The following is a 17,912-nucleotide window of genomic DNA, read 5'->3' as shown; positions in this document are numbered from 1 at the left end:
ATCTGATTATATTTCTAAAACATAGTTCTAATCCTAGAGCTTCAGTTTTTAAAATCCTTCAGCAGCTCACTCCAGCCCAAAGAACAAATCCGAGCATCCAGGAGCCTCCACAATCTGCCTCCACCTGAATGTTAACCCCTGTCCTCACACTCCCCACCCCCAGCTGTGCACCTACACCCCACTGGAGCTTCCTCATTTCCCAGACAGGACCAGGCCCTAGACAGCGCGGCCACTTCTGTCCTGCATGGCTTTGCTCACAGAGCCCTCTCTCCGGCACTCCCATTCCCACTCACCCACTTGTGAAAATTCTAGTCATCCCTGCAAACATGTTTCCTCCTTGCCAAAGCCGGGTTTCTCAACCTCGGCACCACTGACATTTCGCTCTGGATAGTTCTTTGTTGAGGGGGGCCGTCCTGTTCGTTGTGAGATGTTTAGCAGCATCCCTGGCCTCCACCCAGCAGACGCCAGTAGCACTCCTCACCCCCACCCCACCATCTGCAGTCGTGACAATTAAAAATGTCTCCAGACACTGTCAAATGTTCTCTGGGCTTCAACGTCGCCCCTGGTTGAGAACCACTGCTCTTTAAAGCTTTCTTTGGTTGTTCCCAGAGAGAAGTCATTTCACCCCAATCTTTACTCCATACTTTGCTCCTATATTAAAACCCCGCAACTGAAGCAACAAGCATAACAACATTTAGCACCATCTCTCTTTGTTTCTGTTGGTGCTTATGTGTCTGTCCCATTCCACCAGGTTTGCAAGCTCTTTGAGAGCAGGACATCTTCCTGGTATCTCTAGGAGCCAGCGTAGTGCCTCACTGAAGTGGGTAATCAGCACATATTTGCTGAATTGACTGGAGAAGGCTATTGTCTTGGTCTGTCTTCTGACTAGCCATTTGTTGACCACGTCAGTTGGAAGCTTGAGATGCTAACTTTTTGAATCCTGTTTCGCAAGGTTCTGTCCATACCTGGCAAGTTATAGGAAGCATTCAGAACAATGGGATCCTGGAGAGTTAGTTTTGTTTTTAAGTATTTAATTTAATTTAATTTAAACCATTTTGGAATGGTTTGTAGTTGAGTAAACACTAATTTTCAGACCTGGTTTAGGTTAACTTAGTAATGTGGCTCATTTCAATAAATATTTTAGAGTCAGTTTGCAAAGTGAATCATTTCTGTAAGTTTAAAATGCAAATGTAAAGTAGTGGTCCGAACCATAAAATGTAGCACTTCAGCAGATGCTGGTGGAGTCTTCTGGATTATTTTACTTGTACAGGTTTCATTTCCAAATTGCCTGAGAGTTCCTTGAGGGTAGGAACACATGCGGCATTTCTCCTCTCTTCCACAGCACTTGCTAAGTAAATACTTTTGAATTAACTGGTTGAACCTTTCCAAAGTGGGGAAGTAAATCCATCAACGTAGAATGCTCCAGGAACTAAGTTTAGAGGTAAGTTTCGGAAGTTGTGATATGCCAAAGACTGCTAGAGGCTTATCCTAGCACTCATCTCCCTCTTCTGCCCTAGGGACAGAGTTGAGATGTTGCAGCTAGGACCTCTGTCATTCAAAATAAAAGACTTTATTTACCAGTTCCATTGTTACAAGATGGAGCCATGTAACTGAGTTCTGACCAATGAGATACAGGTCAAAATATTATGTAGGACTTCTTGAAAGGCACTTAAAAAATGCTGACTCAACTGGGAAGGGTGATTTTTACTCTTCTTCCATAACTGATTCTCTTTCTCTGGGCTGCTACTCACATGTAATAACTGGAACTCCTGCGTCCATCTTAAACCGTGAGGAAACTTGATGATGGAAGCCATGTCCTAGGACAGTGGTGCAAAATGACAGAGGCTGGGATCCCTGATAACACTGTGGAGCTGCCATACTTGCCCCAAGTACCTATCTCTGGACTTCTTTTACTTACTTTAGATGCACCGTTATTTTGGACTTTTGTGTTTGTGTACAGCTGTACCTAATATTAACTGATACATAAATATTTAGCTGTAATTCAACAATATTTCTGAATGCCTACTAAGTGCGTGGTCAGTAGTTCTCAACAAAGACAACACATCACAAAAAGCTTCATAATTTTCAGAAAATGCTGTTTCATGTCATACTTGAGACTTTCTGAATCAAAATTTACTTGGTGGGACTCCGGAATAAAATATATATATATATATTTATACACACATATACTATTATATCTGTCAACAAATTAGATAAATTATAAGGCATGAATATACATATGTATGTAGTTACATATAATATATAGTGTCCATATATATATTTGTGGTTTTTCATAGTATTCTCTTATTCTCCTTTTTATCTCTGTAAGGTTGGTAGTAATGACCCCTCTTTCATTCCTGATTTTAATAATTTGAATCTTCTCTCATTTTTTCCTGGTCAGTCTAGCAAAAGGTTTGTTAATTTTACTGATTCTTTCGAGGAACTAAATTTTCATTTCATGGATTTTCACACTTGTTTTTATTTCTATTCTGTACTGTTTTTATTTTATTCTATTTCAGCTCTAATCTTTATTTTTTTTTCCTTCCTTCTAATTTGGGTTTAGCTTGTTCTTTTTTGAGCGTCTTAAGATAAAAGGTTAGTTTTTGATTTGAGGTCTTTCTTCTTTTTCAATATAGGCGTTTATAGCTATAAATTTCCCTCGAAGCACCACTTTAGCTGCATGAATGTATTTTTAAAGCCCTGCAGAGAATCCTGATGTTCACTCTTGGGAGAATACGCTGTACTTCTTTGCCACTGTAAGACTTTTGTTTGTCTGTTTGCCATTTCTCAGCATGACTGCTGACGTTTTGAGTAGACAAAGCTTTTCTTACAAAGCAAAATGCCTTGGTTGGGTTTGGTTGTATTCACAGAGAGACTGTTGCTCGCAGCTCAAAGATTCCTTTCACAGAATAATCTAAAAAGCAGGGGCACAGTTGTTTTACTGGGTCTTCTCTGTGACGTGAAGACCTTCTAGGTTGTATGGGCCTTCTTAAAGGGACCTCTCGGCTGGAAGTTTCCTTGTCTGCCCGTATTTCTACTAAGCATATTTTTGGCAGTCCTGACACAATGTTTATGTCCTTTCAGCAGAAGTCAGCTAAGAGTGAAAGCTTCCTGTGCTGCCATAAGCCCTTCTCCTTGGCCTGGGCACTTTCTACTTTGCCTTGCTTTGTCCATAATCTGGCAGCATTACCACCCACTCCACGTGACAAGTGACATCATTGCTATAATGAGAATCCCAAGCAGCACCACTGGATCAAAGCCCATCTGTGTGCCTGCTCCCACACTTGACAAAACAAATTCCAAATTCATTCAGCATGCCGGTGCCATTTAGTCAGTGTGACATATCCCAAATTTTGGACTCTGTGCAAAAACCAATCTGTGCCCACAAAATTAATCATGGAACACATTTTATGACGTTTGACAACAACTTAAAAGGTTCTTGTCTCTGGCAGGTGGCTCTGCCAATCTGCAAGTATGTGCACGGCAAATTCTGAACAATATACTGTGTGGCTGAAAATATACCACGCGGGATGCATACCCTGGAGAGAACCAGAGTGAGTCCAACCAACCCTGAAGTCTGTCTCAGGGACAGAGAAGCCAGACTGCTGTCCTGCGAAGGAAGGAGGATGGTCCCAGGTACACAGAGAAAGCCAAAGAAAAGGCAACAGCTCGTGTGCCAGTAGATGCTGAGAACATTGGCACAATCGCCTGTGTTGGCAGGACCAAGAGTTTGAGATGGCTAATTTAAGCGACAAGATCCTGGCAAACAGATTTATTTAGGGCAAGGGTGCGTCAGGAAGATGCCAAAAAAATGTATCAATCTGTGCCTTTACATGCACTGTAGAGTGATGATGAAACAACTGACATTAAAAAAGTAAACCCTATGCTCTAATATAATCTGCAACTCATCCTAACAGAAAGTAGAGTTTACTTTAGCTCTCTGGTACCCCAAGATGGGGTTTTGTGTTCTGATCTGTGATCTGTGAGCAAGAAAACTTCCCTTCAAAAGGCATTCCTGAAGAGATTTCCCCATATTGTTCTGTTTGATTAGACGAAATGTTTTTATATATTGTTTAATTTGACAGTATCATTCACTTCAAATAAAAGAAGCCATTTATCTAAGATTTTACTTTTCCGAGGAGTATATTATGGAAACTCTGTTGGATAAAGAAAGAAAACTGAGACTTTGTACTGATGGAAGCCTGAATGGATCCCTTGACTTAAGAGCAATGTTTTACCCTGCACTAAGACGTGGCTGTTTTGAGTATCTGTCCTACACCGTCGTGCCCATTTGTGCATGGCTCAACCAGCAGTGACACAGTGAAACTCCCCACATGGAGTGTTTTGTTTCCTCATATTACTTTCCATTTCCTTCCTTCTCTAGACAGTCTTTTACCCCCAATTTTCCCCACACATCCCCATTTTCTCTTAATTGATACTGTCCTAGTACCTTGTATTTGCAATGGGTTAAGAAAGTTTTCATGCCCTGGCTGCCTAGTTGGGATTTTAATTTTTTCTATAAAGACTAAATTTGCATAATTTAGCTTTTGCTGGGATTTCTCTAGACCCAGACCTCCTCTTCTCACTTGAGTGTTCCTCTTCCTCTCCGAGGCAGGAAGGACCATGAGGAAGCAACAGGTGAAGCGGAGCTCTTGCACAGGGAGGGCAGTCCTTGATTCCGAAGCCTGGTGACTGAACATCCCGGCAGGGGCCTAAACCCAAAAGCGGCTCAGCCTCATGCTGCTCACAGCGGCCTCCTCTGAGACCTTGGACAGTGACCCCTCTGTGACGAGGAGGAGCGGGACTCTCTCGGTCTCTCCCAACTCTAATGCTCGAGGATTTATAATCAGGGAGGGACAGTTTAGGGAATCTCTCCTTATACAGTAGCTGATTCTTTTATGTATTTTGTACGTTGAGTACAAATGGGTTGTTGTTAATTAAATCATATTTTCCTCACTCAGAAGTAGCTCCTAAAACTTTTTCCTTCCTTACCCATGCTTCAAATAATTAATGGTCTGTAACTGTTCTGATTCCCAGTCCTTAGAATTGGCTTTCTATTCTTTTTAATTTCTCTGAAAATTTTAGGATCTTCTACTTATCCTTGGAATTCTGAAATTTCAAGATGAATGTGTGTGTTAAGAAATTACCAAAGACAGGGAAAGGGTCATTCAAAAGGAGCAAAGTAAACAATCCACAGTCCCAGTTCATGAGAATACTTCCTGTTCCTGCCACACAGACCAGAACCATACATATAAATTACTAGTCACGCAAGCAGCAGGAAATTTATGAGCCATAATGAAGAGAAAAATCAATCAAGAGAAATAGTGCCAGAAATAGCACAGATGATAGAATTGGTAGATAAGGCCATTAAAATTGTCATTATAATTGTATTGTATATGTTCAAGAAGCTAGAGGAAAGATTGAGCATGTTAAGAACATGAAAGATGCAGAAAAACACACATCCCTAAATCAAACTGCTAGGAATAAAAACTACAATGTCTGAAATGGAAAATGAAAGAAATGGGATTAAGAGAATATTACATATTGAAGAAAGGAAACAGAGAAAAGCTTGATAAGACAAAATGAACAGAGCACCAGTGAGTCATGAGACAATGTCAGGCAGTGGACTATACCTGTAAGTGGAGTCATCAAAGGAGAAGAGCTGGAGGATGGGGGGAGAAAAATATATTTGAAGAAATAAGGGTGAAGTCTGCATTTGTCTGGCTCCACATGGTATTCTCAGTGCCTAGGAAGGCACCTGGCAGACATCAGACATTTAACAAACATTTCGTGAACACCTTTGTATCAGAACAAATGACAACAATGAATAAGAGATGAGCACATGAGCGCCACAGCAGGTATAAGGGCCATCAGGGACCACAGGGGAAGAGGATGGAGAAACAGAAGCTTAGGGGAAGTGGCCTGTCTTCGGCAGGGACCCAGAGGCTGGGTTCAGTTTGAGGATGTGTACGGTTTGGAGAAGTGGAGGAGATGAAGGGCATTCCACATAAGAACAACATAAATGAAGACTTGGAAGCAAGAATAAACATGGTTTCGAATATACCACCTCGACTGGAGCGGTGACTACATTCGAGGGATAATGAGAAATGAGGTTAGCTAGATGACCTAGGGTCACAGTACGCAAGGCTTTAGGAAAAGGAAGCAAGTTTAGAAACAAGGGAGAAGCCAGTGGAAGTTTCTGAACAGAAACCTTTGACAATGAAATTGGTGCTCAAGCGGGGAAAAGAGTCTAGTGGTGACATTCATGATGGATTAGAAGAAAGTACTACAGTTGGGTGGGCTAGGAGCAACCAGGAGGCTGTTTAAACAATCTTGTCACTGGCCGGCCAGTGGCCGAGTGGTTAAGTTTGCAGGCTCCATTGCCGCCACCCAGGGATTCACCCGTTTGGATCCTGGGCGCGGACATGGCACCGCTCATCAAGCCATGTTGAGGTGGCGTCCCACATGCCACAACTAGGAGGACCCACGACTGAAATATGCAACTGTGTACTGGGGGGATTTGGGGAGAAAAAGCAATAAAAAAAAAAAAAAGAAGATTGGCAACAGTTGTTAGCTTAGGTGCCAGTCTTTAAAAAATAAAAGACAACCTTGTCTTGAACACCTGTATATGAAAGCACCTAAACACATTATCAGCACAGACTAGGGCCTGAGCAAATGTCAGCAGAATCTAAATACTGAGCAAATGAATATTTCATTTAAATTAAGGACTAAAATTTTTCTCAATTCATGAAGTTTTAAAAAGTGACCCTAAGAATCTATAACCCATTAAGAATATTATTTGCTTCATAATATTTCATTCGTCTAAGATTTTGGATCAGATTTTTTAAACTGTTACTTTGTGGTGCACCAAAAGGCCTCATTCTCTGCCTCAGCCAGGTGTGCTTCAAGCTTTTCGTACTTTCCATTCTTATTCTCAAACAGATTTGGATGGAAGGTTCATGCCCCAATTTTCAACATTAAAGCAATGCTGCCACAAAAGGAGAAATCACAATATCTCAATTACACACCTGCTTGTCACAGAATCCCAGAGTTGAGGAATGGAAAGGACCTCGGAGATGGGGCCCTTCATCGCACAGATGGGGAAACTGAAGCCGAAAGAGGGTAAGCGCGGAGTCCGGGCTCATGGAGCCGTTAATGGTCAAGCTGGGACAGGAATCCAGACTCTCCCACGTGGAGCCAAGGGTTCCAACCGAGTGGGATGAGGGTTGAACCCCGAGGCAGGGAGCAAAGGTCAGGAAGGGAGCTCTGTTCAACCTCAGCAGGCCGGGGACGTCGACGGCGCAAGACCGCGGCACCAGCAGCACGAGGCCGACCTGCAGCGCCCGGCCCCCGGGCCCCTCCAGCCCGCGAGGCCCGGCTCTCTTTCTCGCGATACCGGCCGGCCCCACCCCTCCGCCGCGCCCCTCTGTCGTCATTTCCTGTGGGTCTGCGGGCAAAGGGAGAAGATGGCGGCGCTGGGGGAGCCTGTGCGGCTGGAGCGGGGTGAGTGCGGCCGCGGTCCTGGCCGAGGCGGGCGGAGAGGTGGAGGAGGGCCGCGTCGCCGGGGGAACAGGGGCGGCCCAGGCTCCGAGTCCCGAGCCAGTCTGCCCTTCGGGCTGGCGCCGGGGGCCGCCGACGTCGCTGCGCCCGGACCCCGGGGGGCGTCTGCGGCGTCCTGATGGATGCCCGGTTCGCGCGGACCGCCGCGGGCACAGCTCAGGTCGCCACCTGTCAGCGTCCGCACACGCCGCAGGCGGGCCCTCGGGCTGGGGGCCGTGTCGCCCAGAAGCCCGGCGGGACTGCACGCCCGCCGGCCCCGCCTGGGCGCACGGCCCGGACACGCAGCGGTCAGCACCCTCCCGTGCGCGCGCGGGTGGGTCCCTGCCTTCGCCGCACCTCCCTTCGGTTTGTGTCGGGTTGTTTCCTGGCCTGGGTGCCCCTCCCAGGTACGCAGAAGGTGCTGTAAAACAGCCCTGCTGATTTGGTCTTGGGAGGAAGGTTACGTAACTAGCCGGAGTAGTGGTCGATCGTAAAATGCTGCAAAGTGCAGTCTTACTTCTTTACAAACCCAACAACTGCTCACTGGGTCTGGTTGCTTGCTTTTTAGAACAAACTGAGAAAACTTGTTCTGCTGAGTAATGAGAGACCTAAAAGCCAGCGGAAATACATGGCTGTGCCCCCATCAGGGCCCTGTTACAGACTTTCCACATTCCGCCCTTTCTTCCGCAAATCCTTTATTTGAAACTATTTCAAGCATGCTTTTAGCATACCAGTGTCAGAAGTCATTGGGAAGAGTCAAGAAGTGCAAACTAAATATTTTGAGTACGGTAGTAAACAAAGTGTATGATGGAGATTGAAAATATCTTGCAAGTATCAACATTTGCAGTTACACTCTGAATATTAAGTAGCTTCTGCTCTAGGAAGGGAATACCTTTTTAGAATTGTTGTGTTTAGAGAAGCCTCTTTCCTCATGCCTTCACACAAGCAGATGTGCACTTGCCATTGTTTATTCCTTATGGTGTTCACTGTTGGTAAGCCTTTTTGTAAACGACATCGTCTCCCTGCAGCCCACGAGATCATTAATTAAAGCATCACTTTTGACGGAGGAGTAGCTACTTTGGGAAGACTTACTAAGTTAGGCCTGAGACTGTGACATCTTCCTCCTGAGCACAATGGCACTGTGCTCTGTAGATGGGAACAAATCTGTTTGGTGTTAACAGGAGGAGGTGTTTTTCTTTGAAAGCCAGTTGTAGGACTTTAACACGTTGGCAGTCTTTTGTGTTTCTAAGTGCAGCACAAAATGTGGAACTCCACCTCTGGCATTTAGTTTTGGTAGTGCTGGCTTTGTATTTTGCTATTTCCTAGTTCTCTTCAGTTCTGCAATAGAATGCTCAGCATCTTAATGGGATGAATTTCTAGTGGTTGCCGTTTAGCAGGATAAGAAAGTTAGGTTACATCAACTCTGTTTAACAAACTCTGTTGACAAACACTCCCGGCAGTCCTACAGTTTGAAATTAGTGCATATGATCAAGCTCCTGAACGTCTTCTAAACTGTCATACAATTCAGTGGAACACATTTGAGCACAAGTTAAGGTGTAGCTTAGGTTCAGTAAAGAGTGTTTGACTTTTCTCAAGTTTTTTGTTAGTTGGAAATTTTTGTATCGCTTACATTTTGTAACTTTGTAAATAAGAATGATTGATGAACCAACAATCCTCATCCACCAGCCGTTCTGGTGGTGGGATATTGGAATGGAGAAAGTCTGTTTCCATTGCATTTGATTAACATCAGTTTAAGATTTTATCACATGGAATTGACAAACCTACTTTCTTCAATACATTTATTCCTGGTTTTTCAGCTGCAAACACAAAGAAGGCGTATTAATTCTATAAGGAAAAACTTCTGGTCCTTTGGTGTAATAGAACTTCTTCCACTTAAAAGGGGGCAAGGAGTAGTAGAATAATAGACACTCTAGCCTCCTGGGGCACAAAACAGTTAAGAGAAAAAGCAAAGTAGAGAGAGTCGTCAACATTGTTGTAACGTGACTCTGAATCGTATAAAATGTCTTAGTTCATAAAACGCTTATCCTCACACTTGCAGTGAGAATTGCCTAACATGCTTAATATAGCTATATAAATGTGTGCAGTCCTGTAACATTTCTTGTATGAATTGGTGCCAGTGTAACATAACATTTCTGCTTGCTACATGCCAGACCCTTTTCTGAGTAGTTTTTGCTTTAATGGTCAAGTAATTCTTATAAGGAAGGTACTGTTATTTCCATTTTACAGTGGAGAATCCGAGACACAGGGAGGTTCAGTAACCTGCCCAAGATCACACAGCTAGTATTGAGACTAGATTGACAAAACTAATTGTTTTTATTTTCTTATTTTGTAAACATATATGTATTTGATTGAGTTTGTCTTAATTAAAACACTGTGTTATTGATCCTAAGTTGAAAACAGAGCAGTTAATTTTATTCATTTGTACCACTGTTTTCAATGTGTCCCTGCCACTAACTGCACTGTTAATGAAAAGTTCTTGTCTACATGTATACCGTGTGTGCCTTTGGGAAATGAGCAGTGGCTTCTCTGGCACACAGTGTTTTGTACTGTTCGCTGCTTTGATTACTAATAATGATGGTTAGGTAAATTTTTATTGACTGAATAGTTCTGATAATACTGTCAGCTTTTCTGAAGCAGTAGTGTTCGTATGTCTGTCACCTTTGAGCCCTAGTCCTTTCCTGTGACATTTCACATTTGATACTTAATTTTCCTGTGTCTCTCAAAGATGCTATTTTCCGAATTTTGTGTGCAACATCAGTGTTTCTTCTTCATCTACTGTAAAATTTAGCATTCTCCTCAGATTTTACATTCCCACCCTGCTACATGTACACACACACGCTCCCCCTGACACACAGACACACAAGAGCACACCGTTATGCTTTTCTGCTTCCATGTTCTACGTGTTTCTTGTTAGTCCTTGAGAAAGAATCCCAGCTGTTACACCATTCCTTGGTCGTTTAGAGAATTTTCGGAGAAAATTGTCAATCAGTGTGTATTTGTTTAACTCTAGATATTTGTAGAGCAATTGAATTGTTGGAGAAACTGCAGAGGAGTGGAGAGGTGCCGCCGCAGAAACTTCAGGCTTTACAGAGAGTCCTTCAAAGTGAATTCTGCAATGCTGTAAGAGAGGTGAGTAAGGAATGAGTTAACTAGGGGAGATAATACTCTGAAATTTGGGTTCAGAATTTCTTAGGAAAACAAACTTTAGAAAAATATTAGAAGTGCTCCTCTCACTTTTGGAGTTTCTAATAGAAAAACATTTTATGATGATGCATAAGTTTGCCTAAAACATTAACACATTCATTAGCTTCACAGAGAACTCAAACATGGTATATTCTGGAATTTAAAATCATGGTGCTACCTGGGTTTTTCAGGTGTATGAACATGTCTATGAGACTGTGGACATCAGCAGCAGTCCTGAAGTGAGAGCTAATGCGACTGCAAAGGTAAAGTTTTTCATTTGCCAAACGTGAGACAGTGCTTCATAAATTAGAGGTTTAAAATATGAAGTTGTTACATTCATAATAGGCTTTTAAAAGTTAACATGTAGTATCTTTCAAGCTATGCTAAACTTGCCAAGTACCAGGAAACAGGACATCTTTTTATTGCCTTTACAAAAGATGTTTTATCATGCAGTTTAGATAATGCGTTAAAAATACACTTGCACACAAATAATACACATGTCATGTAATACCTAGTTGTTATATACAATATACAGATTATACCATTAATTATGTAAGTTTTCACCAAAATTGCAAGGTCTGAATTATTATCCTCATTTTATTAGTGAGGAAACATCAGATGAGGTTACTTGCCTCAAACCACACGACAGTGCAAGGTAGAACTGAGTACTCCCCCGTGTTGCTCTTTCTTTCTCCTTTATCTTAGCTCTGCAGATACCGGTAATGTTAGTAGTAGGGTACCTCTTCAGAGCTGCAGGTGGCAGGTTGATGTGCTTTTCTGTATCACTGTTTTCCTCAATTCCAGGGTTGACCTCAGTGTCCATCATACGTGGTTAGAGTGAGTTAATATCGGCAGTAGCTGACTTATACTAGAATAAGTCGTTAGCAGGTAATTTTTCATTGATAGTTATTGATTCACAAAAGGAAATAGTGGATTCTCTGTTGAATACAAACACTTAAACTTGTGGGTGTAGTTTGGCAGAGTAGGAAAAACCGTAGAAACTTGGTTTTAATTCCTGAGTTTTATGACCCTCACAGCTTTTTGCATTTCTGAGCCTTAGTTTCATTATCTGTCAAGTGAGGCCTCTTTCAGAGCTTGGAACATGGTAGTATTCAACAAATCTTTATTTCTTTCCTCTCACCCTGCCCATTTTTGCTCATAGACCCTGATCCAATCATGAGATATGGTACCAGCTTACTTAGTTACCTTTAAAGGCAAATGAAATTGGGGCCAGCCCGGTGGCTTAGCGGGTAAGTTTGCACGAACCCCGGCTGCCCTGAGTTCACAGGTTCAGATCCTGGGCATAGACCTAGCACTGCTCATCAAGCCATGCTGTGGCAGCATCCCGCATAAAATAGAGGAGGATTGGCACAGATGTCAGCTCAGCAGCAGTCTTCCTCAAGCAAAAAGAGGAAGATTAGCAACAGATGTTAGTTCAGGGACAATCTTTTGTGCACAAAAAAAAGCAAATGAAACAAAAAATGTCAACTTTGTGTTAGCATTAATCTAGATTAGTGTGAATTTGCAAGTTTTAAAGATGTGGCTGTGAGGGGCCAGCCCCGTGGCCGAGTGGTTAAGTTTGCACGCTCCACTTCAGCAGCCCAGGGTTTCGCAGGTTTGGATCCTGGGCTCGGACATGGCCATGTTGAGGAGGCATCCCACATGCCACAAATAGAAGGACCCACAACTACGATATACAACTATGTACCAGGGGGATTGGGAGAAATAAAGCAGAAAAAAATAAAAATAAAAATAAAGATGTGGCTCTGTTTCATCTTCTGTGGGGTAATAGTAGTAACTTAAGCAAACAGAAAGCATTCACGTTGGCTATAAGTATCCCTCTTTTTCTCGATACTGAGTTATTTCCTGATGAATTACTCAGTATACAGTACAGATGGTGCAGGATATAAGGACACTACCTCCTTGTGGGTTGTTATGCTGGCAGGTTGTGTCCTGCCCAAAGACCCCTGGAGGAGCCAGGCTGTCCAGCCCCGAAGCTCAGGGCTGCTGCACGCTGGGGGAGGGCTCTCCTCTTGAACGTGCGCCGGTGCCCATCTGCCTGCAAGCCTGCTCGCCAGGTGCTGCACAGGAGTGCTGGGCTGAGTGGGCCACGAGGGACTTGGGCAGTCCTAATGCTTCCTGCACAATCCGAGGGTGTGCTTTCCAGGCTTCCTCTCTAAACCCGTCCACTCAGCTGGCCTTCTCCTCAGAACTGCCAGGGCATTTGTGGGCATTCAGACATCAAAAGTATGTACCTCAAAAGTAGTTTTAAAAAAGAGCCAAACTGAAGTAAACAAAAGTCATATTTTTAAATATGTGAAATTTTCATTCAGGCTACTGTCGCTGCATTCGCTGCCAGCGAAGGACATTCTCATCCTCGTGTTGTCGAGCTACCAAAAACTGAAGAGGGCCTTGGATTCAATATTATGGGAGGCAAAGAACAAAACTCTCCAATCTATATATCTCGAATAATTCCGGGTGGAATTGCTGACAGGCATGGGGGCCTCAAGCGAGGAGATCAACTCCTTTCTGTCAATGGAGTGGTGAGGAGGAATTTCATTTCTGTTTGTAGTGATGTGTTGTGACCACGTGGGGGTGTATTTGAGTTAACGAAACAGACATTCTAGGGAAAAAATCCAAGAAGCTTTGTCGTTTGGAAATCCCTTCGGAGGGGCCAGCTTGGGGGTACAGTGGTTAAGTTCAGCGTGCTCTGCTTGCGCTGCCCAGGGTTTGCAGGTTCAGATCCCGGGCACGGACCTACACAATGCTCATCCAGCCACGCTGTGGCAGTGCCCCCTGTAGAAAATAGAGGAAGATGAGCATAAGATGTTAGCTCAAGGCTAATCTTCCTCAAGCAGAAAAAGGGGAAGATTGGCCACAGATGTTAGCTCAGGGCCAATCTTCCTCACCGAAAAAAAGAAATTCCTTGGAGGCATCCTGGGCAGTACTATTTAGTACAGTGGTGCTTTTTAAAACACTTAGTGTTTTGCTTCTCTCCAATGTGAATTAGCAGTGCTTAGTGTGATTTCTATGAAATAAAGTTCTTTAGTAGTTAAGACACTATGTTAAATTACAGATCTACCTTCATTTTAGTCTTAGGGAGTGGAAATTGCTTGATTTACTTCTGATTTAGTGAAATAATAGGACTTGTATATTGATGTGCTAATTATTTGGAACTTAAAAACCAGTTCCTAGACTACAAACAGAATGTGATTTAGCAGAAATTGATTAAACATTGATTCACATTGATTAAAATGATAAAGCAGGATTATTTCATATGTTTATAGTGTTGAAATGATACAACATTAAAACTTTTTTACTTACGTGTATTTTAAACAGTTTTGCATGTTGAGTGACTTGCAAAACCTAGCCATTAATCGTGTGTGTTTCTTTTTCTAGAGCGTTGAAGGGGAGCATCACGAGAAGGCTGTGGAGCTGCTGAAGGCAGCTCAGGGGAAGGTGAAGCTCGTGGTGCGGTACACCCCCAAGGTCTTAGAAGAGATGGAGTCCCGCTTTGAGAAGATGAGATCCGCCAGACGCAGGCAGCAGACCTAGTGCGCTTCAGGACCTCACACCCCCTTCTGCCTGTAGATAGAGAAGTGTTCCCTGTGCCCCGCAGGTGGCCGCAACGCCAGTGATTGTGAACAACAAACAGAAACTTCCCGTGAAATCCCCCTTGCCATTTTGTAAATGCCTATTTTAACATCGTTTGTGGTTCCAGAGATGCACACACTTTTTTCTGACACAAAAAAGTAAACGGCGATGAGGGCAATTCTGTCCCGCTGTTTTTACAGGCCTTTTTCAAATGCAGATTTTGTCATAAAGTTGTTATAGATTTTTAAAAATGCTTTTTTAATATTCAAATGTACTTTTACATTCTTAATCTTTTTTTAGGGAAAAAATGTTTTCTTCATTTGGCTGCTTATTTTAAAATAACAGTTCTCCAATTCTTTTTTTGCTTACTCTGTTTTTTTTAACCTGTAAAATTCCTTTACGGTTTTCCAGGGAATTGAACATAACAGTCTCAGCTGTGGCAGCCCATGCCACTGTCAGTGTTAACATCACTGCTGCGTTTTGTCCTTTGAAGACACACACACAATATATAGAATCAATGGTAAATCATAACTCAGCACAGTGGAACTTTTTTACATTTATTTAAACATAATATGTAACGAATATTCATTTATACTGATTTATAAAAGTTTTTAAACACTGAAACAATCATTGCGAAAATATGTATTCTTTCACAATATTTGAGCAGTGAGGCAAGAGGATGTAATTTGATAGTTAGCATTACTGATTACATCTTTATTTGTATTCAATAATATATCAAATTACAAATGCAAAAACAGGTTTAGGTTTCATCTTTTGCGAATTTTTTAATGCTACTCATTTTTATTTAAATATATTTCTTATATTTTGGTCCTTCCATTCCTAGAGATGAGCCAGTTAGTGTGTGACGGGAAATAGAAGCAAAGAAGAAAGAGTAATACCTTTAACCTCACTAGCCTCCAGAGTTACGCACACTGACTAGCTCGATTTAAAGAATTGATTTTAAATAGGAAGAAGATAGAAGGATATATTAAGATAGAAATTATGAAGCGATGTATTCATAAGAATCTGGCTGTTTGTCAAAATGAGTAGAAACTCATTCATATTAACATGGTTGGATCTAGAGAACCAGTGTTTATGATTCATATATAATGGTGGGGATTCAGAGAGACTTTGATTTGTCCACTGGATGTCACTGTTTTCCTAAAAGGCAGCTATTAGCGTATGACTGGGACTGAGGTCTTTTTAAAGGCTGAAGTTAAAGAGTTGAGGTTCATTTTCAGTCACAACTTACAGGAACATTTGTATGTTTTCTTAAAAATGTAAGTGATAGCTCCTAAAAGAAGAAAATGGATTGAAGTATATAAGGAATTTAGCATAATTATCGACCCTGTGTAAAAACTGGGCATTTTGTAACATTCCTTCAGGAAGAATAGAAATGTATACCTTTTTCTGCATGTTTGTGAGCACTGTGAGTCTTAAAAGATTATTCCAGTTTTCAGTGATATTCAGAATAAAAGTCAATCAGCATTGTTATTTATCATTTAGGTATTGAACACTGGATTGCATGGTTGAATGTGTCTTTAGTCACTACAAAATGTGCTTGTATTGATAGGATCAAGTTGTTAAATTGTATATTTTCAGAATTAATTGATGTTTTTAAAATGTTGAGACCAAAGTAGTGTAGAATTATGGATTTACTTTAATTTAACTGTAAAGTTATTAGAGGTATTTGTTGTAGAGCTTTATATATTGAAGGGGTATTGGTGCATATGAAAACAGTGATATTATTCTCATGCTTGTATTCTTGCATTCCAGGGTGAGTAGACCCTGAAGAGAGCTTACTTCAGTACAGCTACAGCGGCAGCAGCTTTTAAGGGCGTGTCAACATTTCATTATAAATTATAGCTTCCTGCTTTAGTATCTCAGCTTTTCAGAACTTTCAGCCAAGTTAAATCTTTTTTGGTGTTGAAACTTGGTTAGTCGAGTAAGCTTTTTTTTCCCTTCTACAGTAATCCACAATCTGTTCTTTATGTGGGTTGGCACTTATTTATAATTCTTAAAATAAGAATAGCTTAAAGGCGCCAAGTACAGTAGTTCTGCTTGCTACTGTGGAGCATGCGTAGCAGGAGTTTGTTTTTGTTAATGCAGTTTTCACAGCGTATCCCGGAATTTTAAATCCTGACCATAGAAAACTTCAGTCATCAGTGGCAAAGATGCACAGCAGTGATCTGATACAGTGAGGAAATTAAGGGAATTTTCATCTTCTAAATAAATGTATGATCCTAGCATGACTAGGCACATAGTGAGTATATAATAGGTTTTTGATTTGTAAATTACAACTTACCCTCTCTCCTCAATTTCCATTTGTTTTCTTGGCATTTTGTAATATGTTGATGGGGTGATTCTCCTTAGCTGCATGTTAGATAGAACACACCCGCGGAGCTCTGAAAACTGTTGACACCTGAGTCCCATCCCATACCAACTAAATCAGAATCTCTGAGGCTGGGGCCAGATGCTAATGTTTTTGGAGCTTTCCAGGTGGTTCTAAAGGACACCTAGGGTCGAGAACCACTAGGTTCCTCTTTACAAAATGCCCTACTGGACTCTGGACTCTGGAGTATCAGAATAAAATAGTTCAATTTACTGCTACTCTGAAGTAGCTGCAAATATAATGATGGGTTATATTTCTTGATGGTTTCTTGTGGAACAAAAGGTACTTGGCATTCCTTATTGGGGAAGTGATTACAGTCTCTTTTTTCTTTTTTAATAAAATCTGCTAGTAGTTTAAACTTTCAATGTCTGTCCTCTTTCTGCCCCCTTTGCCTTTAAAACTACAAAAATAGATGTTTATTATTTGAGAAAGCATGTTTGAAAATTGCAGATGAGAAATATTGTCATCGATAGTTGCGTGCCGTCCCAGTGTGGCCGCTTTACCCATCAGAGCACTGCTAGACCTAGTGGCCAGTTCTTTGGGGTTTGCGAATCCAGATGTGTTTTAAACAGTCGTTGTCTTCCTCTTCTAAAGTTTTGAAGTTTTTTTGCTCAAGTACTTAAGTAGTTTGGCTCAAGTACATTGTTTACAATTTAAATGGATATTATAGCATTTAATAGAAGAAATGGCTGTGGCTTATCCGAAAAGAATGTCAGCATGACTTGGTCTAGACAAAAAAGAATACATGTTGTGAATATTTTATAATGTGGAATGATCATTGAAATGTCAAGGACTCTGGGAATTGTATTTCCTAAATAAATGTATGTTTATGAATTTTCTAACTTATATTTTGTCGTCTCCTCTACTGATAATCTGGTTTTATACTTTTTATTGTCCAAAATCTCACTACGAGTGGTTCTTCAAAGGCTGTTGGGGTTCTGTAATGGTTAAATAGTCGACAAAACGGAATCGCTTGCTCATTAATTTTCAAGAACTTTCAAACTAATTTGTATCTGGACATAGCTTTTAAAAATATTAACAAACAGTGTGCTTCTACTTTAATTCTTTAGTTTGAGGTAGAGAAATACAGTACCCAAGATGGATTCAACACTTTTTCAATAGCCAACTTACCAATTTAATTCTGATTCTAAGGCTTATTTGAAATAAATTTGTATTAGTTTTG

The 17,912-nt window shown here is 41.4% G+C and overlaps 2 protein-coding genes across 2 annotated transcripts in view; one reads left to right on the top strand and one right to left on the bottom strand.

Moving 5' to 3' along the window:
* Positions 1 to 11,566, bottom strand: part of LOC139084280 (basic salivary proline-rich protein 4-like) — an 80,799-nt gene extending 69,233 nt beyond the window's left edge. Inside the window, exons 1-2 of the mRNA XM_070626649.1 lie at positions 11,484 to 11,566; positions 7,029 to 7,986 (exon numbers count right to left, since the gene is read on the bottom strand). Of these exons, the coding sequence (XP_070482750.1) occupies positions 7,029 to 7,986; positions 11,484 to 11,566 (1,041 nt within the window). The remainder of the gene's footprint in view (positions 1 to 7,028; positions 7,987 to 11,483) is intronic.
* Positions 7,299 to 17,575, top strand: LIN7C (lin-7 homolog C, crumbs cell polarity complex component). The gene is made up of 5 exons (XM_008522844.2): positions 7,299 to 7,503; positions 10,571 to 10,689; positions 10,935 to 11,006; positions 13,077 to 13,286; positions 14,143 to 17,575. Exons 1-5 carry the CDS (start codon positions 7,467 to 7,469, stop codon positions 14,296 to 14,298), a joined length of 594 nt encoding a protein of 197 aa, XP_008521066.1. The 5' UTR covers positions 7,299 to 7,466; the 3' UTR covers positions 14,299 to 17,575.
* Positions 17,576 to 17,912: the final 337 nt, after the last annotated feature.

The sequence above is a fragment of the Equus przewalskii genome, chromosome 6 (assembly GCF_037783145.1).
Source record: "Equus przewalskii isolate Varuska chromosome 6, EquPr2, whole genome shotgun sequence".
NCBI classification, from domain to species: domain Eukaryota; kingdom Metazoa; phylum Chordata; class Mammalia; order Perissodactyla; family Equidae; genus Equus; species Equus przewalskii.
Note: the sequence above shows the minus strand (reverse complement) of the source record. Positions and strands in the feature narration are given on the sequence as shown.